Source organism: Oryzias latipes, chromosome 10 (genome assembly GCF_002234675.1).
Source record: "Oryzias latipes chromosome 10, ASM223467v1".
NCBI classification, from domain to species: Eukaryota; Metazoa; Chordata; class Actinopteri; order Beloniformes; family Adrianichthyidae; genus Oryzias; species Oryzias latipes.
The window spans coordinates 13,397,523-13,423,469 of record NC_019868.2 but is presented as its reverse complement, the minus strand read 5'-3'; the positions used below and the strand labels follow the sequence as shown (position 1 = coordinate 13,423,469).

General features: G+C 38.1%; 1 protein-coding gene across 2 annotated transcripts in view; it reads right to left on the bottom strand.

Annotated features, from left to right (window-relative positions):
* The window catches only part of LOC101161492 (protocadherin-11 X-linked), a 116,136-nt gene that overhangs the window by 76,975 nt on the left and 13,214 nt on the right, over positions 1–25,947 (bottom strand). Inside the window, exons 3-4 of one of the 2 annotated variants that reach the window (XM_011480064.3) lie at positions 23,091–25,598; positions 17,162–18,943 (exon numbers count right to left, since the gene is read on the bottom strand). In XM_011480064.3, the coding sequence (XP_011478366.1) occupies positions 18,860–18,943; positions 23,091–25,598 (2,592 nt within the window). In that variant the 3' untranslated portion in view covers positions 17,162–18,859. Of the gene's footprint in view, positions 1–17,161; positions 18,944–23,090; positions 25,599–25,947 lie in introns of those variants that run through there. The other variant, XM_023959099.1, reaches the window with a different exon arrangement.

Genomic DNA, 25,947 nt, shown 5'->3' with positions numbered 1-25,947 from the left:
ATTTCAGCTCTGCACAAAACATTTACTTGCGCATGCACGTTTGTTATAAGTCCCACTCCAATCATTCTTTGAACGATTATAAAAGCGTTCCCGGTAGTCTTTTTTTTTTTTTCTATGTGTCTAGCCAAAATCAAGAAAACAGTAACATTTTAGGACATAGTTTCGGCAGGAGTTCAATTTTTAGTCATGGGCAGGACTGTTGGTGCAGAGAATACCCGTCCTCTTTCCATCGTCCATCTGTTTTATGCTTTCCCGCTAGTTTACAGCCCCTTATAACCCCTAACCTTACTGGTGCAAGAAAAATGGTAAGCAGTTTTGAGTCAGATGCCTGCTTGAAATAGGAAAACAAAGACACATGTGGATCTAGTCATCCACAAGTAGATGCTTCAGAACAGAGCCGAGCATGGAGCTTGTGGTTTGCCGTAGTAGCTTCTTCATCACAGCTACAAGCTTTTTCCTACAACAATATTGCGTCTGCTCCTGATTTACAGTTAATGAAAAATAAAATACTCAGAAGTTTAATTTAAGGATTGATTTTCTTAACGTCCCTTTCTGACGAAAATACTGTTAAGTTTCTGACGTGTACTTGTGGCATTTTTCTTATGAAAGAGAACAAATGTGATTAAAACACAATATTGTATTGCTGCATTCCCATTTAAGTGCGTCTAAGGCTGGATTTTGTTGTTGGCTGCACGTATTTAAACTTAGAGTTAAAATCCCAAATGTGTTCCCCGCAATTGTGTTCTCTCTCTGACCAAGTTGGAAAACCCTTTCTCTGGGTCCGGGTGGCCAAGAAGAAAGTGTCGTGTTGTGTTGTGTTAAGCTCTTCACTCACACAAGACACAGCTTGCAGAAAGGGGGGATGGAGGGCGGAGCTACTCAGCTCAGTACCAATGGCCATGCCTATGTTTTGGAAACAGAGGCTTCAGATAAACAGCAAAAAGCTTCAGATGGCTTTTTAGGACATTTAGGTTGTGGGATTTTGGTTAAAAACTGCATCATCATAATTAATGCGCCACTGGGAATGTTTTATAAAATCAAAAAAAAATGTCTTAGGAGGACTTTAATATAAGCCCTACATTGTTTTAAGAAAAGCTACAAGCACACGTTGAAAACACCAAAAACACTACTTTCATCACAATGGGTCTTTATTTACACATTATTTATTTTGTTTGGCTTTAGAATTAACTGCTCATAAATCATTTTGTAGTATCTGGGTCTGTTATTTTAGATTTAACCTCAAGATTGACTACGGACAAATGGTTTTGTAAGAAAGGCTTTTGTATTAAAATGTAAATGAGCAGCAAGTGATTTTTGTTGAAATGTTCCTGTAAACCAACAGAACAGCAATTGTCACATCAATATATAAAGAGTTTTTTCACTAATCATGTAACATGGCCTCATTATTTCAGTTTGATGAGCTGCCACACCTGACAGAACCATCGGAGAAAGAACAAAACACCAGATTTGATTTTTCATTTAGCTTTTTTGGTTTGTTTTTGTCTTTTAATTTTTGACAGAATGATCAGCCAATTCCCTCGTTGACCTGCGAGGAGACTTACTTTTGGGCTAAACTGAGACTTCATCGTTGGGGAGGGTGTAATCTAGTTCAAAGAGGCTGTCATCTCATAAAGTGGAATAAAGTCGTGAGATGCTCTGAAGTATCCAGCTCTGTTTGTGTGTTATCTCAGAATTTTGTTGATGAAGTGAAACTGCCATTTTTATTTTTTTGCTTTGAGTAGAAAGTCAGAAGGTGAAACAACAGACAACAAGCATGAAATAGATTTAAGAAAAAAAGGAAGAAGACACTTTTAAACAAAGAATGATACATATCCCACCTCTGACATGTTCACAAATAAAACTCTCCCAATGCTTTAACAAAAGACATCGCCCCGAGAGCATTCATTTAAGACTTCTGCATTCTGTTTGTAGTTATGCAACTCCAAGAAAGATAAAATTCAAATGCTCATGACAGAGACACTGAAACCAAATAGTCAATCATTCCTGCTGCTTACAAGGTGATGGATTACATTCATCAGAGCAAGGTCTCTAATCAAATCTGGAGCTGCACACATCAAACCCCTCACAGGAGGTGTGTGGATCAGGGATCACTAAATATGTCTTCATTTTTCTTCCATTTTCAACATGATCACAGGGTGAAAGTGATGTTAGTTCAGCATGGGCACTTTGGAAACAATAGTGCTGATCTCTCTTATCCCCTGATGAAAAAGGAATAAAAGGCATTTTATTGTTTGTTGAGCAGAGTATGGCTCCCATTTGCATCTGTCTGTCTGTCTGTAACACCGTCTGTCTGCCTGACTGTCTGCAGCTGACTTATTTCCAAGGTTTCTTAAAATATTTCGATGCTTAACAGTTAAAGTAATGATTTGGAAAAGCAGTCACGGCCAGTGTAAATGTGTAATGAAAACAAACGATGCTCAGAGGTGCAACGCTGTGCATAAATGAAATTACAGTGCTGGAACTCTGTTGACTGCTGTCAGTTCAGAGCTATGAAACAGAAAAGCAACCGAGGCATGCAAGTCACAGTCACAATTACTATTTCATTAAGAAGCTGCCACCATTGGCATGTGCTCTCTGGCAGCTATGTGGGGAGGCTGGCATGGTACCGGAAGAAGAGAGAATGGTGGAAGGGGGGTGGGGGCTTGGGTTGCAAGGCAGGAGAGCAAAGGGGAAGAAAAAGGGAGCTCTGGGTGGGAGGAAGCATGCTCTAATTTGGGTCATCTCCCAGTCTGCACAGGGTCAGGTGACAGAGCCTCTGCACCTAATCTGAGCACACATATGCCGTAATAGACCTCAATTAATCGCCCTAATTATTCCTGTAACAGAGGGGAGGATGAGTTGGAGATCAAAAAGCAAAGAAAAATGTGTGGAATAAAAAAAAAAAATTAAGAAATGATAGTAAAGACTTATGGAGGGGGCAAGAAGATTGAATTTCAAGCCGGCATTCTAGATTAAATACAGCAGGGTAGATTTGTCATAGAATGTAGTTTGGGTGTTTGAAGGGAGCGAACCTCCTTTGCTATCATATTTTAAATTTGAAACATTTATTATGCATTACCAAACAACCACTGAGCTAAAAAAACACTACTTTAAACCTTTCTTAGAGCCAAAAATCGACTATATTTTGATGACAACAGGGCGTTTGTGACAGATTTGTGTGTGAAGGTTGCTTGGCTAACTTGTTTCTGCAAGACATTTCAGTCAAATATACATATGACAAAATGGTTATATCGCACAATATGATTATGATTGACAAAGCCATAAAAGGTGGTCATATACATTAAAAAAAATCTATCTATCTATCTATCTATCTATCTATCTATCTATCTATCTATCTATCTATCTATCTATCTATCTATCTATCTATCTATCTATCTATCTATCTATCTATCTATCTATCTATCTATCTATCTATCTATCTATCTATCTATCTATCTATCTATCTATCTATCTATCTATCTATCTATCTATCTATCTATCTATCTATCTATATTTACACAAACAGTGTTCCACAATAAGGAAGAGAGAATAAAAAAAAAACACTCAAATTCTGCACAAATGGCAGGAATTTCACCTCTATTTTTTTTTCATCACCTCCAAGTAGTCAGTCCAGTTCAACAATTAGAAACCAATGGCTGATAGCAGCAAATTTTCGCAGGTGTTATACTGCACTTTATTCATCTCATTTTATGTGTAACTGATTATGTTAATAGGATTTCAACTCAATTTATTCAAGTGCTGATCAATGGTGTGCAATCTCAGTGTTTCATGCATTTTGTATTTTAATGGAACTCACTTGCTTTATGGCTGAATGGCTAAAGGTTAACAGTCCCAATAGGTGGGACTCCCTGAAGATTAATCTGAACTTCAAACACCCCCCCCCCCCTTCCCCCATTCCACCAGGGAAAAGCGCACAACAACAGACAAAAGTTGTTTTTATCACCACTCTGTATGGCTCATTGAGAGAACGGAACAATTTATTACCACACATCCTCTCTTCACATTAATGTGAATGCAAATGCCCACAGGCATTTCACCCTTAGTGGGAAGTGAGGCAGAAAAAGGAGGAGTTAGTGGTTTGGGAATTGGTGGGAAGGGCACTGGCACATTAGGGAGGCATAGGAAAAAGAGAAGGGGGAGAGAAATGATTGGAAACGCGTAGGTGGGAGAAAGGTGAAAATGATAAGAGATCTTAGCAGGATAGTGGGAAGAAATAATAAACTAATAGATTGATATGTCACTTTCTTCATAGCAACTAATGAGCTTTTGAAAATGAGCCATTTTACCGGTGAGGTTTTGTCCCCCTTCGCCATGTGAGGAGAACACGCTTAGACATCTCGGTGGACCGTTGTCTCTTCCCACCTCCTCTACACTAAAAAAGCTGGCTCCCAAAGTGGAAGTCCCACTGGACTCAATGAGGACTGTGAGGTAAAACCCCCTCCAGTCCACACTAAATCTAAAAGTGGAAGACGCCATGTGCTAGATACATCTCCTTTAAGGGTCACTTGCCAGATTTGACTCTCTTGTCATCTCAAAGTTTGCCTGGGGCCTAAAAAAAAATGATGTGGAGTTGCCCATGAAATGACATGTTTTACACAAGCAGAGCCACTTTCGCCACCATCCCAAAGAGTTGTTTATGATGCACGTAATGCAGAAACATGTTGGGAGCGCAATGATTTGCTCTGAGAGCGTGCAGATTTGAACTGTGGTTATTTCAAAGCGATCAAATGATGAAAGACCAAAAAATGCAATCAGACTTTCTAAGTACGTAAATGGAGAAGTGATGCAGCAAGCCTCGCAGCTGGTCTGCTTGAATATGGATTGTGCTGCTGGGACATTTTACTCCCTGGTTATGTAAACAAGCACGGATTCATGAATCAATTCTGAACAAGTTAATGACAAGAAGTCGGACTTACGCATCGAAATTTGGCTGTATTTGCCGCCATTATTATTCAGTCGTTGTTTTAGTTTCACATGGATGAAAGTGGATTAACGGTATGATATATGATTGCTCGGGGAACGGGGGTATATTTGGTGAGCCGAGTAGAGGTTTAAAGCTGTCAGAAAATCACTTAGTCGACAAAAGATTCCAGTCAGAAACATGACGTATAACCTGTAAAGAAGCACTTGACTTCAACACAGCCTTAGGAGGAGCCGGCCAATTTAACTGGCGCCATCAGTCTCCTCCAGGTAATGCAATTAGATGCCACTAATATCTTGGGATGCTCTTTAAACTGCAAATGCACTTTTGCCAAATAGCACACTCCGTAATAACTAGTGACAGCCCTCAAGGAGCCAGACTGAAAAAGCTTTTGCATGCAATCGGTTCGTGTAATGACACAGTCAGAATGCTCCAACTGATTCAAATCATAAACTGCAAACAGATTTTATCCAAATCCATGCAGGCTTGTTTGTTTTGTTGCCAAGCAACAGGGAGTTATAACAAGCAAGGTGGATCTTTTTTATGTGGGAAGTTCTAAAGTAGAGTACAAGAACTGTGGGTTGCATTTTTTTGTTTAGTTTTTTTTGTTGGGGTTCTCTTACCAGACCAAAAATCAATTCCTGCCTCTTTCCTTCTTGTGTTGGCTTTGGAGTGTTGTGTTAAAGTTGGGCAAAGTCTTCATTCAAGGGTATCATCAATAAAAACCTGGCTGCTGTAGCTTCAGCAGTTAAAGGCTACTATGCAATAGGTAGAAACGCACATATAAATGTATGAATGCACATCTAGGAAATACCCCGGAGATACAGACATTAGTAGTCAAAGGTTCAGTGAATCTCTGTAATCCTGAGCGGAATCTCTTCACTTGATGGATTAACTGGAAAATCAAACAGCACAATACAGTATTACTAAAAAACTGCTGATCAGGAGCCGTGATAGCAACTGTGCTTCCAGAAGAACAGACGTACAGCGGCACAGAGGAAGAGAATGAGATCTGCTTCTTGCTACAACTGTTCCCCTCAAGGCAGCATCAGGATAAGTCTTCTAAGGGATTATCCCAGCTGCACAATGTTCTCCGCTCTGCCCATTGTATGCCTCTTTAAGCACAACTGATAAATTAGTTATTTGCATTGTAGATGGATCAAAGTCAAACACTCACTTCCCTTTCATTTGTCTGGTTTAGGAAGCATTGCAAATAATCTGCTTTGTGTGTGTCTGTGTATCTCCCAGTGTGACATGTGCTTGCTTCTGCATGAGATAATAGTGTGGAGTAAACTAAAAGAACCTTTTTGACTGAAAGGATCCCTGACGCTTATTGTTTTCAGGCACAGCGTCAACTTGTTTCGGGCTAAAGAAAAGGCATTAAGCCAGCAGGAGTTTGACGAAACTATAGAGTTAAGGAAGCCATTTGGGTTTTACTACTCTAATTTAATTTGCCCTCAGCTCAATAGAAACCCAGATCAGTCTTCAATGACTTACACATGGGATCAGATATCTCTGTGGAATTCTTTCAGCATTTCATTTAAACAAAACTAAAAGCTTAATCTATTTGCAACTGTATATATATTTATATTTTTTTTTCTCATTTCTGAATGGGTCATCTTTTTCACCTTCGACTAGCAGCTCATTTTTCAATAGTTCATGAATTTTAATTCATTTTGGTGGTTACGCCAATCTCCTTTTTGAATAAAGCAAAAGTTTTTTAGTTAAATTGAATTACACTGGGTTTCAGCGCCCTTCCTCCCATGAGCCTCATTTCTCCTCCTCCTCATTCCTTTTCTATCTCATTGTTTTTTAATTTCACCTTAACTTAACAATATATTAAAATATATTTATTTAATCTTTTGCCTCTAGACTTCACTTCTCTTTTTGTGTGTCTGTGAATTCTCTCTGCATGCCTTTAGCACATGTAAATAGTGTTTTGTCCTTATGATTGATGGGAAGGGAACAAAAAGTAGACTTAAAATGGAAAACCAAAATGGTTTGTTTTTTAAATTTCCTTTTTTTTCTTCAATTTGTTTGTTGAAATAGACATTTTTGATAGCATTCACATTTTTTTACTTCACAATCCTGACAGTGCTATATAAAAAACAACAAAAAAAAGCCAGGATTGTTATTATTTATTTGATGGAATAATTTTAAAATGTTACAGAGGAAAAAGAAAAATGAATCGCTGAGAGTCAGTTCCTTGGAGCATTTAAGGTGACCTGCATCACATCAAGTCATTCATTTGACCCTGAAGGTGTTATCTCTAAAAGGCAAACATGGCAGGAATGCTGCCCCCTTCTCCTTGTTAAGGATGCTTGCAAATATCTGACTTTGCAAAGGTTCAGTCTCACTGAATCTGCTACATAACATTTTCAAGGTCAAATGTTGTGTTGAGTTTATGGGAGATGCTGCTGTTCAGATAAATGGGAATATTTTATCTTAAAAAAACAAAGTTCCGCTCAAATAAATTCGTGGCTGAACAGCCCATGGTGATAAAAAAATTCGAGGGCAGCCTAGCATGGCGAGTGGTGCAAACAGCAGCAAAGTAAGATTTTGAAAAAATCGCCACAAGCAGAACTGGTACAATATGATAAGTTTGACATTTAAACTATCTAGAATGTTGAGAGATTAGAGTGTGTCTTGTAATCCCTCTGAAGAATTTGTTCTCAACTTCTGCAGTGGAGATCTTGCCCTTCTCTGACCTGGATCATCAGCTGTAAACTCATTAGAAAGAGAGCGGCAGAAGACAAATACCCAAGTATCACGCTGAGCATTCATCTGCCGTATTAGTGTGAGTGACAAAGCATTTCCTAGTGACAGGAAGGGTCATCTTACAGGGTTACAGATATTTTTGGCCGAAGGATGCACATTGTTTAGAACTCAGCATCATCTCCTTTGAACGTATTGATGATTTGCAGCATCGGTTGGTGTGGAAAAATAATGACCATTAATTAAAAAACACATTTATCCAGCCAATCCAAGATGATCTTAATAGACATCATTCAGAGGGAAATGGAGGAATCGTGGTGTGTTTAAGGAGTAAAATAAGCATTGTAGCAGGTAGAAAAAAACTCCATAACCTAACCAAAGAGACTGGACACCCCTGGCGATCTCTTTGTTGTGCCTAAAAAAAGAGGGTCCCAGAGTCTCTCTTGCAAAAAAAAAAGAAGAAACACACTTCATTATTTCATTAACAACCCCACCCCCACGTCTGATTTGCATACTCACCAGAGGAGGAGTAATTTTAATCTGAGCATTATGGCTCAGAAGCTGCCTATGAATCCCCAGCAGAGCAACACAAAAACAAGCCACAGATCCACCCAGTGCATCGTGTCCTCAAGAGGCAGGCATGATCTCATGTTATCCCTGGTTCCCCTCCAGCATTAAGAAATGTATGCATCATGTCAGGGAGATTTGGGCTGGAAAACTCACAGTTTTCAGCCATTGCGATTAATAATGTATCAAAGGAACTGAACGAAATTTAATCTGAAACTAACACAGGATGTAGCAGGGCAATGTTTTTTTTTGTCATTCTCCTTTTTAATGTGCATTCCACTTTCCTCGTCTTTCATTTACAGACAAACTGCATCACATGTTTCTACAATCATGCCGCAGAGACCTACACCTTTGAACTTTTGGTGACCTCAACATTCTTTTTCTTTAGTGCAGTCAGCATTCTGAGATAACACATACACTGCAATATTGGACACTTAAGTACCAGAATTCTGTACACCATTCATTGATTACATTCAATATACTGTTGTCGTTTAAAATAAAATTCCAAAACCAAATCTCGCTATGTAATGAGCACTGGCATGCATTGTAGTGTTCACATGACCTTAATGACACTGAGCGAAAAAAAAGTCCTTGAGTCCAAATATAGGAAGGAGACTGTTATTTTTAGACATCATTTATTAAATAAGAAGTTAATGTTGCAACAAATTTGAACCTAAAGTCCAAGGACTAAATTCTATCTATCAACATGTATTTCATAATAAAACATAAACGATCAATTTTATGGGAACAGCTGTGCAGGTAATTAAAAAAGATGTTCGGGATTAAGAAGCACAAAACAGAGGTCTCCCTCGCCCCACTTCTGCTTTGCAGACACCAGCCGATTCACTGGTGACGCCCAGGGGGAGGGGTCAAACAAATATGCTGTGTCTGGGTGACCTTAATCACTTCCAGGTTCATCCAGACTCGGATTTCACCCGTGTGCCTTATTTCAGGTCACTGCCTCAAAGTCAAAGTAGGGCGCAGTCATTATCTGAGGGAGCATAACGTAATCATCCGCACAATACAATAAGGTCGGTCCAATTCAAGGAGTCATTGAAGTGTTGGCCATTTTGTTGGGGGGGGGTAATCCAAGTGTGCACCGACCAGCAAGACCTGTCTCTGAGTGTGATGGTATAAAATATGATTTGTCCACATAATGACTGTTTGTGAGTTTTGAAGCAGACAACAGTCAAGTGAGCACAAAAGAAATACAATAAGATATTGAGCAAAGTTATTTAGACACAAAAAGACCCAATAAAGTAGTTGATCCAAAATCTTTTGGGTTTCAATGACATAAAATGGATAAGGAATGCTATTATTCTATTACAGAAAAATCAAAATTCAATACTTTCTTTTGTTACTAATTATTCTTTTTGAATCGAAGCTTTGATTATATCCCCTCCAAAAAAGAAAGGGTTAGAGGTTTTCTTGTGTAGTCCTATCCTTTCATAACGGCTTAGTAATTGGGCATTATTACAATTTGCTCTGTCACTATTAGATTTTTAGCCAGAAAAAAACATGCACATAATGCTGCATCATTACTGGTAATTATCCAACTTTTTGTTTTAAGATTGCTTGAAAAAAAAATCTTATAATTTTTTTGTGTAATGTATTTTTTGGATATTTTGTCAAATTAGAAATGAAAGTAATCTTTTTTGGCAGAAAAATTTAAAAAGATATTTTGCCATTTATTTCTTTTTTTTAAACTTATGACTAACACTGACTTGAACTGGTTTGAAATAAGATTACAGTGCAGGCTAAACAAGCAATGAGCAGCTCAGAGAGAGGCTTTAGGAAAGTTTATCATCTTGGCCAAATGATGATGCAGTTGTAGCTTGATAATAGCTCATGTATATTCGGTTCACAAACAAGTTTAAAACAGATTAAAAGTATAGGTAAAATACTTGCAAATCACACCACTTCGACATCAGCAAAAAAAAGAAAAACTTTAGGAAAACTTAAAATTAGGAAAAAATATGTGTGTTCTAATAGGGCGGAGTCACTTGTCAAAGTCTGACAGGTGACTCCGCCTCAGTCACAATCATCTGTTTTAAAAGACATCACATCACCAACACCTGATGATGACTCTGACGAAGGCGGACGGTATTCCGCTGGAACATGTTTGACAAAAACAAACCGTATCTGAGAAAAAGTAATTTAAGAACACAGTTTAAATTTGTAGACACTGTGAACTTAATTGAATTATTAGGAAAAAATACAATTTAACAGATGAAGAGGGATTTCCTTTAAATATTTCAAGCATCTTACTGTTAATTTAATGTTATTACATGAGATCAACGAATAACATGAAAATATCAATAAGTTAAAAACTACATTCCTCACCTTTTTTAGGTTAATGTGCCAGAATTAGCACATTGGCTAAAATTCATGAGTTATCATAAGGTTGGAAGCATATTAGGAAAAAATAATTTTAGACAATATATCAACGTATTGCACAGAAAACAAAGACAAGGTACATTAGACAGTCATCTATGGGTATAAGTCAGGTGAAAATTAAATGATGGGTGCATCAGAAGACAAGTGAGCTCGCAGATAAGTTTGCAACAACGACAGCCACAGAACCACCTATAGATGCGATTTCTGCGGCAAAGAATGCAATTTACCTTTTCAGACACTAACGATGCTGTGTCAGACAACCAGATACATACCAATACAAGAGTTAGGATATGTCATCCATGGTCAACGCTAACCGACGGAGGCCTTGATAGTAGGGGTATAACAACTAATCAACTTGATTGATGAATGGATAAATTCCTATGGTTCAATCAGAATGAGCTGTCTGAGGCAAGTTGTTGAGTAATTTGAAATCAAATCAAATAAATTGATTTTAACAGTATTAGAAAATACATTTTGGATTGTGGTACAGTCGGTTTATTTTACTATAGTTTAAAAATAATCATCGCAACGGACAACATGCATGTGAGGTCAGCAAAAAATGTTCAAGCCGTAATTCCAGTCCAATGTTTGGAAACATTGAATTCTGCTAAGACATGTGACCATACAGTGTGGTAGAATGTTCTAATAATGTTCTGTTTGCATTATTTTTATGTGGAACAACAACAGTTGACTGAAACTTTACAAAACTAAAAAGAAAAAAGGATTTGCCATTAATTCTTGTTTTCTCGTTTGTTTGTTCACGTTTAATTTACACTTAATTATCTTGCAAGAAACACAAGGAATCTGGCTCAATGAATTTGATTGTTCAAAATGAACCAATATCGATGACAAATCTTTTTTTTTTTTTTTTTTAACAAATTATGATAAGCAATTTATAAGATGTGAAATATGTTTAAAGATGTATACATTGCTGGTTTAACTTTAAACATTGTTTGACTTTTTAAGTTGAGTATTTATTATAGCTCCTGACATTAGCTGGCTATGTTTCTATGACCACAGCTTGGTTACATTTAGTCCTGTGCATTATAAATCACAGTCTCCTCTCGTTAATGCTCTAGTGTTTACTCTTATTTTATGCATAAAGTCCCTCACTGGCAGGGGTGCAATCCGTTTTTAAATCGAAAAAATGAGGTAGACTTCCAAAAAAACACCTGATAACTGTCAAGGTCCTAAGTATTATTCATTACTGCTATTGGAACGCAAAGGCTTCCTGCCTAATGAGACAACTCTGTCTGTGAAACCTAATTTTTCATTTCTTGCCTCCTTTTGGTTCACTGAGCAGTGTGGGTGTGCACAAAGGTAATCCACGTCATGACGTATGAGCATATAAATATTAAAATGTTTCCAGGCTTCAGGGCCACTGCTCTCCTTTGTTGTCTCTGTTCCAGGCTGATGCTGACAGCGAAATCCTGTTAACTCAAACTCAAAGAAAGATTGGATGGGGGAAATGTTTTGCTTAAACACTTCGACCGTGCATGCGGATCTTTGCAGTCCACAGCTTCAATTAGTCAATGGGCTGATCTCATTTGTTCAAATGCTTTTGCTGCAGGTGTCCAGTCCAAGCTGTTAGGATTGCCGGTGGCATTATGTACGGGAGGTGAGCTCAAGAAAGCAATATAAACGACTTATGCTTCCACCTTACATGCGCTGTCAGAGATATTGCATTGCTATAGTTTCTAAATATAATACTGCAGGAACCCACAGCTTGTTGTCAGAGTAAAGTGGTATACGTTTTGTTCTTACAGATGAGAGCGTCTTGACAGCTGTTGCTGCAGAAAATGGTTTGCAGCTTAAAAAGAGCAACTGTTTCTTCCCCGGCTATCTCATTCTTTACTTGGTGAGATGGGGCTTGTCTCTGTCTGTTGTCAGAATGGGTCAGCACAATCCTTGTTAAGTCTTGAAGTGTTAAAATTACCTTGGCGTAGACATTCAGGTTCATTGTGTGTGTATGTGATCAGACAGAAACAGGAACAAATTGAGACATTGCCTGTGAGATGTCTTTTTACAGCAAGACATGTTATTTTCCTGCACCAGAGAAGCAAGTTTGAAACACACCAGCCACTAAGTTTTGTCAAGTTATTTTGTGGGAACTAGGAAAAGGCATCTCCTTTAAATCGGCATTATTGTGCATTCCGGCTTGAATACTGTTGGTATGGAAAAAAAGACAATTGTCTGAGGTCTACCGATTATCCTTACAAAAGCCCATAAGCTGGCTGAAAGTACTTAAAGAGTCAAGCGGCAACATAGACAACATTGATTATCATCCTACTGTTCTTTTTTTTTCTTTTTTTTTTTTTTTTTTTAAGAGGACTGAGCAGAGAGTGAGGAGGCTGGACACTAAGGTAGTGTGTACTCCCCCTCAGAGCCATCTGCTTGGGCAAATGCCAAGGCAGGCTAAATACCCCCTGAGTCCTCTGTTCAAGCCAGATTATAAGATATTCTGAGGAGGCGAACGAGCATCTTATCATCTCCCAATCTCTTTTACAAAGGCAAATCAAGATTTCTGCAGGGGGATTACCAGGATTAAAGAGGATACAGACCTGGCCCTCCTCGGACAATGACTTTAAGTTGTTGCCTTGTCTTTAAGTCTGGTTTCAGCTTGCAAACAAACAGCAACATCTCATTGAGGAGTTGCTTTCAAAATCGGCTGTTCGTTTTGGTCTTAAAAAAATGTTCTCCAAAAGTGGCTCTTTTTCTTTTCATCCAAAATGGTCACCCTACCTTTCTATTTGTCGAAGTGTCCTTGGGCAACACACACTGAACCGCACATAGCTCCTGATGGTTACAGGTTGGCGACAGTGATAGGCAGTGGTAGTGTGTGAATGTAGGAAAGAAGGTAGAAAAGTGCTGTATGAGTACATGCCATTTACCATTTATGTACACTATACATGTATTTCCACTAAACTGTTGTTTAGGACAATATTGTTTATTTAAAGGGAATTATGCTTGCAGCTGTTTCAATTAAATAAAAAAATAAAAAAATAAAAACAAGCATAGGTTTTGCAGAACTATTTTTTTTAAAATAACAATATGATTCAATATCCAACGGGTTAACCAAAATGTTAGGGAAGGAAATCAAATGCTTCAAAACAATGTTAGATTTACAGGATTTTTACTTCAGGAGGGGAGTATGTTAATGCAATCTCCTTATAGGGAGAGGAAGGACAGTGAGTGAGCAAATTAAAATGAAACAAATAAATAAATAAAAGGCACAAAGAACCTTGGTCATTACAAGTTCTTCATCGTTTGTATGCGTGTGTTTAAGAGGATTACGGTTACTACTACATGAGTAAAGCTATAGGCTGAAAGCAGGGTATTACCTACAATGGGTAGGTGTAGTTATTCGCGAGCGCTTCTAAAGCTCAGTTATCCCTAAAAAAAAGTACATTACCGCACTTACATGTAAAAAATGATAAAAATGAATAATCTGCAGGCGTGTAATCCTGAGCACACTTTAAAGAATATAGTCTGTTAGGATTTCTGACCTGGATTGTTTAAGAGAGACATGGAAAAAAAAAAGTATGCCCTACACACTTTAAGTAACCACAGATTTAGATCACACTTCTAACAAGGAACAAACAATTGTACAAGCAATCGATGTTCTTCAGATCCCCACTCCACAGTCACACCTCGTTTAATCAACCGAATTGTTTTCAATAAAAACAATCTCCGGGCTGTACATCTATACTCAGTGTCTCAGAAAGAACCACTCGGCGAGCTTCCTCAGTGATTTGATTGTTGCTCACACAAAAGTAGCTAGCCCAAAGCAGCTATAGGGGGGATAATTGAATTATTCAGTTTGGCAAGGATTTGGCAGCAATTGCATGGAGTGTTGTCTGGAGTGGAGTGCCTCGGAAAAAAAAGACAAACAAACAAAAACAGAAAAACCATCCGTTTGTTTTCCACACCACTGCACAGCACATGCAAAAACGGGTCCATGGCTTCAAGACAACTTCACATCATGACCTGAACAAACTTGTTGTGTAGTTAAATGACCTAAACCTTCCTGTTGACAACTCTGGCAATAAATAATTCTTGTTTTGATATATATATATAAATAACAAGACAACCATTGCTTTTTTGAAAGGTTCAGAAATAGGATATTAACAGCAGGCACAAGGAAAGAAATGTTTTTAATTCTTTATTTTTTTTTTTCTTTACTGCAGAAGTGCCTATTGACTCAAATAATCTATAATCTTAAATCCTGGATTTGAATCTACATTGTCTGCAAGTGACGACAGCAATCTCAGAGGACAGCTTTGGTGACATGTTAAATCGATGCAATGTGAAGAAAGGCATGTTTTTTCCTGCCCATATCTATGTCAATACCAAGTAATGTTAGCCTAAAAAAAAAAAAATAAACGGATATGTTCTACTGTTGCTTCCTTCAAAGGCAAGTAAGTGATAACACAGAGAAACTGATTGCACTGATGGCATTCTCAAGGTTGGAAAGTCACTGAATCAGGAAAAGTCTGCTTGCGCTGTTCTTAACTGATGAAAAAGTGCATACATACCAATGTACTTTGGCTTGCTAAGAGGGTTACACCCATAAAACAAAAAGCTTTTTTATTGTAAATGACAATGATTTTGTTGATGTCATCAGAACAGTGATTGCTGTTAAAACGTCCCTATCACTCACACGTCCCATTAGTTTTCTGTCCTTTTTTTTTGATAACTGTGAGCTTCTTCCTCAAAAGTACACTTTTAAGAAAACAAATTGTGTTTATTGAACGTTTGATTGAAAAATCAATTTCGATGCAGGAAATTTTCACTATGAACTCCTGCTTCTCATCTGGACATGTCATTCCAGAATTGGACGACATTTGGGCTTCGAAATTCATGATATGTAAACCTTCACTTTTCTGATTTTCTACTACATATTCATCTATAAATTTGTAATAAACTGTCAAAGGCTTGCTTAGCTCAACTTACGGATCAGTTGCGCAGCTGTTACATTGTGTTTTTAATGATTATAAAACGTGTTGCAACCCTTTAATCAAGTTTTGCAGATAATAGGGTTGCAAATCTGTACTTTTGTCTGTATTTGGGCTGTAGAAACTAGCTAAATGTTACTGCTCGAGAAGACATACGTACTTGAATAAATGATTAACAATGTTAATAATTGTCTAATTTGACTATATGTATGTGTAACAAGGTTGCATGGGGTAGAGTAAGACTGCTGTAACCATTCTTTTAGAAAACTGATGATGTCACGTCCAGCGTATCATGTGATCTCTGCTATATTCTTCTATGCTAAAAAAGTTATGTTAAGTTGCGTGCATCATGTAAGACACAAATTCCATGATTAGTAATTATTATTTGAAGTATTTTGTTTATTAAACCAAATGTTCCCGCAGTTACATGAGATACTAATGAAAGAATTAATATATGTATAGAATATTACATTTAATTATAACTGTTTTATAACTGTTTTACTTCAATTTAATTTGGACATTAGGGGGTGGGACAAGGGGAAAAAAAACATTTTAGGGGGTAGTCCTTTCTCCTAGTTTTTGCAGATTTGGTCTCAAGACAGGTACATTTAGTGAGAAACTCCATGTTTTAGGATTTTGTATGTGGATTACCTGAAATAAAATGGGTGGGACAAAAAAATCTCCAATTTGGTATGACCATGACATCATTTACCTTTAAAACTGTTCCTTACTGGTGAAAAGAACTACTCAACACAAACTCTTCCTCCATGCACAACAGAAGAAGAGTCCTATTTATGTGTTTTTGTCAGCCGATCCCTCCCTATACATCCATGATTCCTGTTTTTTTATTGAGGCACCGCATTTAACATTTTTATGACTGTCTATTATTAGTAAGCTGACATTTATGCATTTTTTTTAATCAGAATGCACTTCTTTGGAAAACACTATTTTCTGAAATCACCAAGGACAATTTCCCCAGGGGACCTGATTAGCTCCCTCTCTGTTTAAAAATATGATATAACTTTGATAAGCAATTAAACATTTTCTGTTGTCAGACTTTCTTTCATGCCTTTCAAGTCTGTATTTATGCATCCAATCTGCATAAGGTCTGCACAACGCGATGTTTGAGCTGCGGTTATTCTACCTTCTCACAGCCTCTCAGATGTGTGAAATCCCGCATTTGTGCTCTACTGTTCACCATAATTGGAGAGCCATCATTATCAAATGATCTTTATCAGCTTTCAAGGAAAGGAGAACAAAAAAAGGAAGGCATTCATCATTTTTTCCCCTTGTTGTTTTAGCGCTTTTTGTCTGCACTTCAAAGGAAGTTGGAGCCAGATTTACATTTACACTTTTCATCAGTTTCTAATTAATCATGCATGTCTGATTCCTTAATTTCTTCAAACTCTTACTTCAAACCCTTGCATCTCTTTGTTGAAATAAACCTATGTATTGACTTCACCATGCAAATCGAAGTTTCTAGAGGTTAAAACCTTTTTTCTGTGCATAAACAACTGAATCGAGAAACATCCGCTAACATTGATGCTTGAAAACAGTGAACAAGAACAGTCATAAAAATACGGAGTACAATGCAAAAGACTTTAATAATTTTCAGAGGCGCACACATACATAAACAAAACATTTACAGTTTTGTCCACACTGGCAAACCAAAGTCAATTACAAAGATTGTGTAAGGTGCATATTGTACTTCACACTGAATAAAAGTGAGGTGTTCAGGCTTCCTTACAAGAACAAAAGCTCTCTCCATGAATATATATATATATATATATATATATATAGTTTCCCCCAAGGATTAAGCAAATCTAATGATTACACAGTGCTAGGATGTATATTTCATACTGTGGCTCCTATGCCATGGTGAATACATTTGTTACCAAATTTACATAAACATACCCCCTTCGATAAAAAATCTGGTGACACAGATCAAATTGAAACTTTAAAGTTGGACATAGTCTGTAGACTGTGTATGTGTACTATGGCTATGCCTATTTTGATCACTCTAATTACGGTGTAGTTGCGGACGTATGTTGGATTCCACGTATGTGTCTGTTGACATTTTTATATTAAGCATTAGGCTTTAGCTACCAAATAATTCTTTAACTCACCACTTAGTAACACTATTGAGCAATAAAGCTGCTAATCCATCACATCAGTTACTGGTGTTTACTGTAAAAAGGAGGCCAGTTGGATAAGCGATGATTCTACAGGAGAAGTTAGAACAAACCAATGCTCAGAAGAGGACTGATTAACCCAAAGCAAATGTTCCTGCCCAATGCGACCTAACTGTAGCTTTTAAACATTTAATGCTGGATGACCTCTTTGTTGTGTTCTTTAAAAAAAAGAGGACTTTTTTTTTCAGTTCAAGCAAATCTACAAACTCTTTTTTTTCCCTTAGGTCCACCAATTGATGTGAACCACTGGCGAGGGATTACTTTTATTCATTTTTTTCACCATCTGGAATCATTTTATTGTGTTTCTTTCTGTTTAAATCACTACTGATTTAGTGAAAGACAGGGCACACAAAAGGTTAGGCCCTGCGCTCTTTAATTCTGCCCTACATAAACAGCTTTTGATTGTGACCCCAGCAGTTAGTCCCTTGTGATTGTGGCTTAGCTCAAAGCATTAAACATGTCCTACCACTTCTTCCAGTGTAATAACAACGTGGCAATCTTTAGCACAGTTATTAAAAATAAAAAAAATAAAAAAGAAAAATCTAATACCAATGTAAGCCTTGGGTTTGTAGGCCCTGCAGCACAATATACGTCACTAGTTCCAGATAGAACAACATGAAAAAAGTTCTTAAAAAACAAGGCAAAGAATTGCAAAAAAATAAATACTAAACACCATCAATTCTGGTGGATTTACATACATACATATAAACATAGTTTACAGATCCACTGACCGTATTTGACCACTATGCTACAGATTTGGTGGATTTTTTTTTCTTCTTTCTTTTTTGAATAAGGTTTTGGGCAAACAACCCACACTGATTCAGATAAAACGTAGCAGAAAAAGTTCATTTTCTCTTCAATACCAGCAGATTTACAGAAGGAGTTTGTTGAATTTCCTTTAGGGGAGGCGCCCTTCCACTTTTCCCTTTCAAGAATCTTTTGAATTTACTGGACTGAATGAAGAGGTGGACTTTGAGGCAGCAGAGACTATAAAGTACTTGTGTCACCTCATCAATTCTTGCCTTCCTTCTTTCCTCCCTTTGACCTCTCCCTCTTTTGTCCCTTTTTGTTCTCTCTTTTGGAAGTAGGAGCTAGAGATTGATTTTAATCCTGTGGGAGCGAGCTGTACCTGTGCCACAGAGTGTGCCATAGTGTGGTGGCTTCAGTGCCATCTCCTGAAATATAGAGAGACAGACAGATATAGGGAGATTGTAGTTACTATGTCATTGAGCTCTGAGCAACTTAAGCTTGTAGCCTTATCAGTGTCAGTGTGAGGCTACGTCAAACATGGAATAAAAAAGAAATCTCTGGACAGAAGATAAAAGAAAAGAAAGCATTCTTCAAGGTACGTCTGGCAATCAACGTTTCATTATGTCAGGTTTCCTTGAAGAATGCTACAGGTGTCACAAGTTTGGCCCTTTTTCCTGTACTTATCAGAGCATAAAATTTTATCAATTAGGACTCCCAATTTGTCTTTTTTTTTTGTCTCCCACCACACTAGAGCAGCACTCTCTTTTTTCCCCCTAAAACAAGCATTTGGATCAATTTAGGCCCACGCTTTCATCCGGACCCTTGCCAGTGGGTCCTCTGATATGTACAGAATAAAAATTGCTGTTCCTCAGAAAAGGTAGCAACACGTCTGTGAGTAATTGAAACAGAGACAGTCGGATCTGATGGTGCTTACGTCATGGAGACTTGATGATTGAAAATACAATGGCTATATGGTGTACATACATAGGATAAAGTAAAACAAAAATATGAAAACAGCATGGACTTATATCCTAAATTAAAAAAATAAAGATTTCTCAGAATGGTTCAAACCTCAACTATCTACTTCAAACACATATTTTAGCATGTGTTCTTTCAACCTCGTTCTGCAATCTTTTCAATTTTTAAACCTGAAAGAGGCATGGATGCATGTAAAGCTAACCAGTAAATCTGCTGGCCATAGGGGAATTTGATAAAAATGTGAAGTGCATGTGGGTGATGTAACACCGCAAAATGTTCTCCTGAATTGTGCTGCACGAGGTTAGACTTATAAAGCAACATCTCCTTAACAAAGTGATGCTTTAACCCTTTTTTTTAGTTTTCATTGAAGACTTATGGTGGTGTCTGAAATAGTTCAAGAAGGGTGGTGGTTGTTTGATCCCCCCCACACCCCCAAGAGCATGGTTTAACAAGACCTCCTCATCACTGGAGGCAGATTGACCTCTAATTCCAAAGGGGAAGGGGTTAACGGAAAATGATGAGAAGCATTAAAACTGTGAAGAGAAAGGAGGGAAAGAGGAGGCTGGCATTTGCAACTACAGCCTTCACTGTGTAATGAAGCCATATGGTGGCACAAATCTGCAGTCTCTGAAGTATTTTTACAAGCTTTAGTCTTTATCAGCTGCATCTGTAAAGTCCCTGAAAACATTTTGGTGACCTTCAACCATAATTATCTCCTCTTTTGTTCTTCCTCATTATTATTCTGTGGCTGGTTTTTACATTTTTTCTCTGATATTTCTTTTTTTCACAAGCTTTAGGTTCGTGACCGACCACTCCAAAGTCAGTAAAGTGTCGTCTGTCACTGTGATAAAGAAAAAGAGAGAGCTCAACCTGCTGCCTATGATCTCTGCCTTAGGATTTCTCACATTGAGTTATACCAAGGAGGCAGAATAACTGGCACTTAAGGAACAAACGATGCTTTTGTTTTAAGAAGTACCCTTAAAGGGATTTCAACCCAATTGCAGAGTGGTAAAATATTGTTTTAACCTAATTTGATAAAACCAAGAACCGCTCTTTTTGAAGGAGCGCTGGTTTTAAGTGTTCTTACTCAAGAAACAGAGCGACACCACTTCACTTTGGATTTCAGAAAGGAGTCACCCAAAACGAGTTTATGGCATCATAAATAAATCTTGAAAAAAAGGCTGTCATTTTTTTTCTTTTACAATCAGCCTAATTCACAAACCAATTACAGCGATTTTAATCATTCTGTATTACGAGTGATTAACCCTTTAGTGTATTTAATTAACCTTTGCAGCCACGGATTCTCTTTGGGTATAGCGTCATGCAGTTTTATGTGCCACAAGCTTTAAATAAGCGCACTTTAAACTGATGGGAAATCTAATGTCTAAAGTGGGAGGAATCACTTGTCAGTTCCTCCAGGGTGAAAAAAAAATCTATAGGTTGTCAGTCTAGCATCACTTAATAATAGGCTGGTGAATAAAACCTTTCTGTCATGTAAATGTACATGCAGGAATCGGTTAACAAAGCTGAAACGTCAACCCTGTCTTTATATAGATGAGAGAAATAATCAGATTAGAAGTAATGAGATACAAACGGAGTGTCAAAGATTTGGGAGAACGTTTACTAATCAAATATTCATAGACTTTAAATTATTGGCACGAAAATGTTCCAATACAAACAGCAACAAACGAGAAAAATAAATAAATAAACCTATTTAAATCTGCATCCCAAAAAATTCCTAAAGCATCGTATTCAGAATTGGTGAACACTAACTAAATCTTGCACATTTCCTGGCAGTGACTTTGCATACGAGAGGAAAATCATTCTGACAACTTGTCAGTGTGTCGTATAAACACATTATGGATTAAATCTTTAGTACCAGGGGCATGTAGTAGGCTTATGTGTAATGTACCATGGCAGGGCATAGCTTTTAACTAGGGTTTCAAATAAAAGGTGGATGAAGGGAATGACTATTATCTCTGTGTGGGTGTCTTCATAAATTAGCCTAAGTACAATACTTTGCAGGATCAACAGTCATTTACAACAACTATGTTATGTTGCATTTTAAAGCTTGGTAGATGTCATGGAGAGGAGACAGAACTAAGCCAGAGGTTTAGAAACAGTGAGCCGTATGAAACTGCAGACATGAACAAAATAAAGCACCTGATGTAAAAGAAATATAAAAAAAGAAATGATGCAAAATAAAGAAATTGACCCAGAAATGAATGAGTGACAGTTTTGGTAATTATGATCAACACTGGAGAGAGAAACAGAGCCAGTGCAACCAAAACTAAATTTTAAAGTAAAAATAAAAACATTTTTAAAAACAAAAAGGAAAAAAAAATTGAAAATCAAGACAAGTTCCTTGTGTACGTGTGAACACCTCAGAGCTAATCAACTGTGGATCCTTCAATCCTGTAAGTTAGGGTCAACATGCACCTTTAGTCATGTGTTGGGGACACACCAATAATAATGTTCATTGAACTGTCAAACAGTCACCATTGCCTAAGTTGTAAACATTTTTTGTGGGTTAAGTTTAAGGCAAGCCAACAAAAGAGAGAAAAAAAGCAAAAAATTAGAATAAACATTTGCCTTTTATAACAATAATTGGGGCCGTTAACTTGGAAAATTTACGAGTTTAATGCAAAGTTGGCCAGGCAGGCTTTTTATGGACTACTGCTCTCTTGGTGTTTAAGTTTATTAGTATCAAGGCTTTGCATCGCCTTGATCCCTGTGACCCGCAGCAGTAGGCAGACTTCACAACAGCACCGCGCTCGGCCTGTCAGCACTAAGCACCTCTCCTTACATCTGATTTACATTTATTTCCCTTGCCAGCTTTTATTTATTGGGGGCTCTTTGCACTTGGCACATGTCTCTCAGGGAATCATAAGCCCTTTGCGGTACCTTGGCATTCAAATAAACTTTACCTTCACAAAACCCCAGTGAGGCCTTAAGAACATTTAATGGTTGAGCTTTGTTTCGCAAGGAAAATCTTTTTTGACAGGCTTTTACTTTTATACTTTTTGGCTTAACAAATATCTGATGTTATAGTTGCACCTTTACATTTTGCTAAAGATGCCTTAGAAATGTGAAACTAACTTAGCTTTTAATCTCTATTGTATCTTTATAAGAGTTCAATCATAATTTTTCAAGAATTTTTCGAATAATAAAAATGCCATCCTTCACAGCCATGTTTACAGATCAAACCTGTTATAAACAAAGCTTTAGAATGCAGAATTCCACTTCAAATGGCTGCCTGTATAGTAGGATTAAAAGAGACCTGGCTTCAGGAAAGGTTTACCTGGTTGAAATGACAAATGGTGTAACAAAAAAAAAAATATATATATATATATATATATATATATATATATATATATATATATATATATATATATATATATTTTCTTTTCCCTGAAGTATTCCGATATCTTAGGTACACATGACATTCATGTAAACATGATCGTAGTTTGTGTGACCACTTCCCTTTGTTTCATGCTCCTGCCCTCTCCCTTTCACATAGCCTACAAGGGAATAGCAAGGGGGTTGTGAATGGAGGCTAGTGTGGGTGGATTTAAAAAGGAAGTCATGAATTACCTGTCGGGTGGTGATTTGCCCCGAAGTCTTGAATCCCCCCTGACAGCTGCACTCTGAGACACTGTATGGGTCAGAGCTAGTCGATGAGCACTTGGAAAGTGAATCACAGCCCACCACAAAAGTGTTGTCCAAGGGGAGCTCCTGGATCACATGGTGTTTCTTTGGGGCCACAGGAGTTTCCGGTTTAATTTGAAATGTGGGCTGAGGGGATGCAGACTTGTAATGCTTGGCTAAATCTGGGCTGTCAGGTTTGAAGGTAGTAGGCGTAGTTGCCCAATTGTATTTCCCCATGGTTTGCTCCTCTAGCTCCACAGGGAGATCCAATGTACCGTTAACATGCTCATGAGTAGGGTCATCAGGCTTGGACTCATCTATTGTCACAAAGTTCAGAAGAAGGCTCTTGGGTGATCTCTTCTTTCTCTTCTTCTTCTTCTTAATCTGGCGATTATCTTGGTTTGGTGAAACCCATTCTCCACTTTGCTTGCCTTTCTGCACCACTTTATGCCTGGGTGTCTGCCGGCAACGCACCAAGGCCGTAACAAATATCACCAATATGACAGTCATGGTTCCTGCTATGATAGCTATGACAACAATTACATATCCATTAGCTTGAGGAGTCACCTCACTGTCCCCTATGTTTCGATCCAAAGGTGTTTCCATACTTTTTCGCAGCTGCTCTTGAATAAAGGTAGCATTTGAGACAGTGTCATTGACAAACAGGTGAACAAGTGTGATAGCCTGTAAAGACTCAGGCTGGCCTAAATCTCTGACCTTGACCACCAGCCTATGCAGTCCCAAATCAGCTCCAACTATTTTTTCTTGCAGGGTTATATTACCTGATATTTTATCGATGGTAAAAAGACCTCGAGGGGAGACCCTAGATGTGATGATGATGCTGCTGATAATACTGTACTGCAGCTCAGCATTCATACCGGTGTCATTGTCAATGGCAAACACTCTTGTCACCACAGCACCAGGGGTGGTGGTGGTGCGCACGAGGTCGTATGAGTAATTGGAGGACGGGATGACAAACACAGGACGATTGTCATTTACATCAACAACATTGATAGTGACCTTGGCATAGGAAGAGGTGGGAGGCTGCCCTCCATCAATTGCCTTGACCATAAATGTGTAGGAGCTTTGCTGCTCCCTGTCAAAGGTGATGTTTGGTTTGATCACACCAGTCTGGGGGTCGATAATAAAATTGTCTTTACCATTCAAAATGGACAGGGTGATAGCAGCATTGTCACCCGCGTCTGCATCTGTCACTGTGATTAACCCAACAGTTCCATAGAGTGGCAGGTTCTCAGGTACGTAGAAGTTGTACTCTGGGTGTGTGAAAGCAGGGCTGTTGTCATTAAGGTCTTGAACAATTAGCCTAACAGTGACATTGCTCTGCAGCGGTGTAGAGCCATTGTCTCTTGCTATGACGATGAATGAAAATCGTTCCTGCTTTTCTCTATCCAAGCGCTTGCCAACAGACAGGATTCCTGAACGTCTGTCTATGTGAAACCCATCAGGTGCATCGGGGCCAAGGGTATAGATGATCTCAGCATTACTTCCACTATCTGCATCTGTAGCGCTGATTTTTATCAATTGTGTTGATGGGTCATTGTTCTCTGGTATTGAAAGTTGAATTTCAGGCTGAGGAAAGATGGGTGCATTGTCATTCTCATCCTTAATTTTAATTAAGACCATAGCTGAAGTATTCAAAGGGGGTGTCCCTCTATCTGAGGCCACTATCTTAATGGCGTATTCTCGAGTTGTCTCATAATCTAAGGGGGCAGCCGTCTCAAGTAAAAACTGGTCATTAAAGACAGGTTTCAGCCGGAAAGGAACATCATGGTCCGTGTAGCAAGCCACTTTTCCATACAGATCTGCATCCTTGTCAGTAACAGTAATAAGGGCTATTTTGGTGTTAAGGGGTGCATTCTCAGAGAGCAGAACCGTGCCATTTACAAGGTTGATAATGTACCTAGTGTCTATAGCAGGAACATTGTCATTTACATCTGTGACATTTACAATTACTGTGGCTCTGGATGGGGTTGAGCCACCGTCACTTGCCAGGACGATGAGTTTGTGAACAGGGGTCACCTCCCTGTCTAGAGGTTGCTTCACAGTGATCAGTCCAGTAGAGCTGTTGATGGCAAAATGACGTTTGGTTGAGGAAGAAATCTGGTTGCTGAAGGCAAAGTGTATCTGTGCATTGGATCCCCAGTCTGCGTCGGTCGCATGGAGCTGAGCAACTGATGTTCCTGTTGGAGCATTCTCTGGCACTGAGACCTCCAGCTCACTGTCTTGAAAGATAGGACGATTGTCATTTACATCAGAGATAGTAACTTGGAGAATGGCAGTGCTGGATTTGGGAGGGTTTCCACCATCTTCCACTTTGATCTTCATAACAAAAGTGTCCCTCTTCTCCCGATCAAGGTTTTGCTGAACAATGAGTTGTGGCCACTTGTCCCCTTCAGGAGTCTCGATAATGTCTAAGCCGAACTCAGTGACACTCTGGAAGACAAAGCAACACAATTGTAATTAGTTATGATCAGCTTTAAAATTTAAGTACACAAAAAACAAAAGGCATTTTGAAACAAGGGGAAACATAATTTGCTGTTTGTTGTTTCTCCCTCATTTGTATTTTTAAAAATAATTATTATTACAGTTACTATCATTGTTAAAGAGGATTTAAAACAATATAAAACAGTGTTACAAACACAAAGAGGAACCTGCTCTTTAACAAGTGATGGATAAGATATAATTCAGGTGTTGTTTTATATAAAGAAGAGTTTTCATTGGCGTTAAGATCTTCGCAATTTCTTAGACAGCTTTTCATTGTTGTTAGTGCAAACTTACTGCT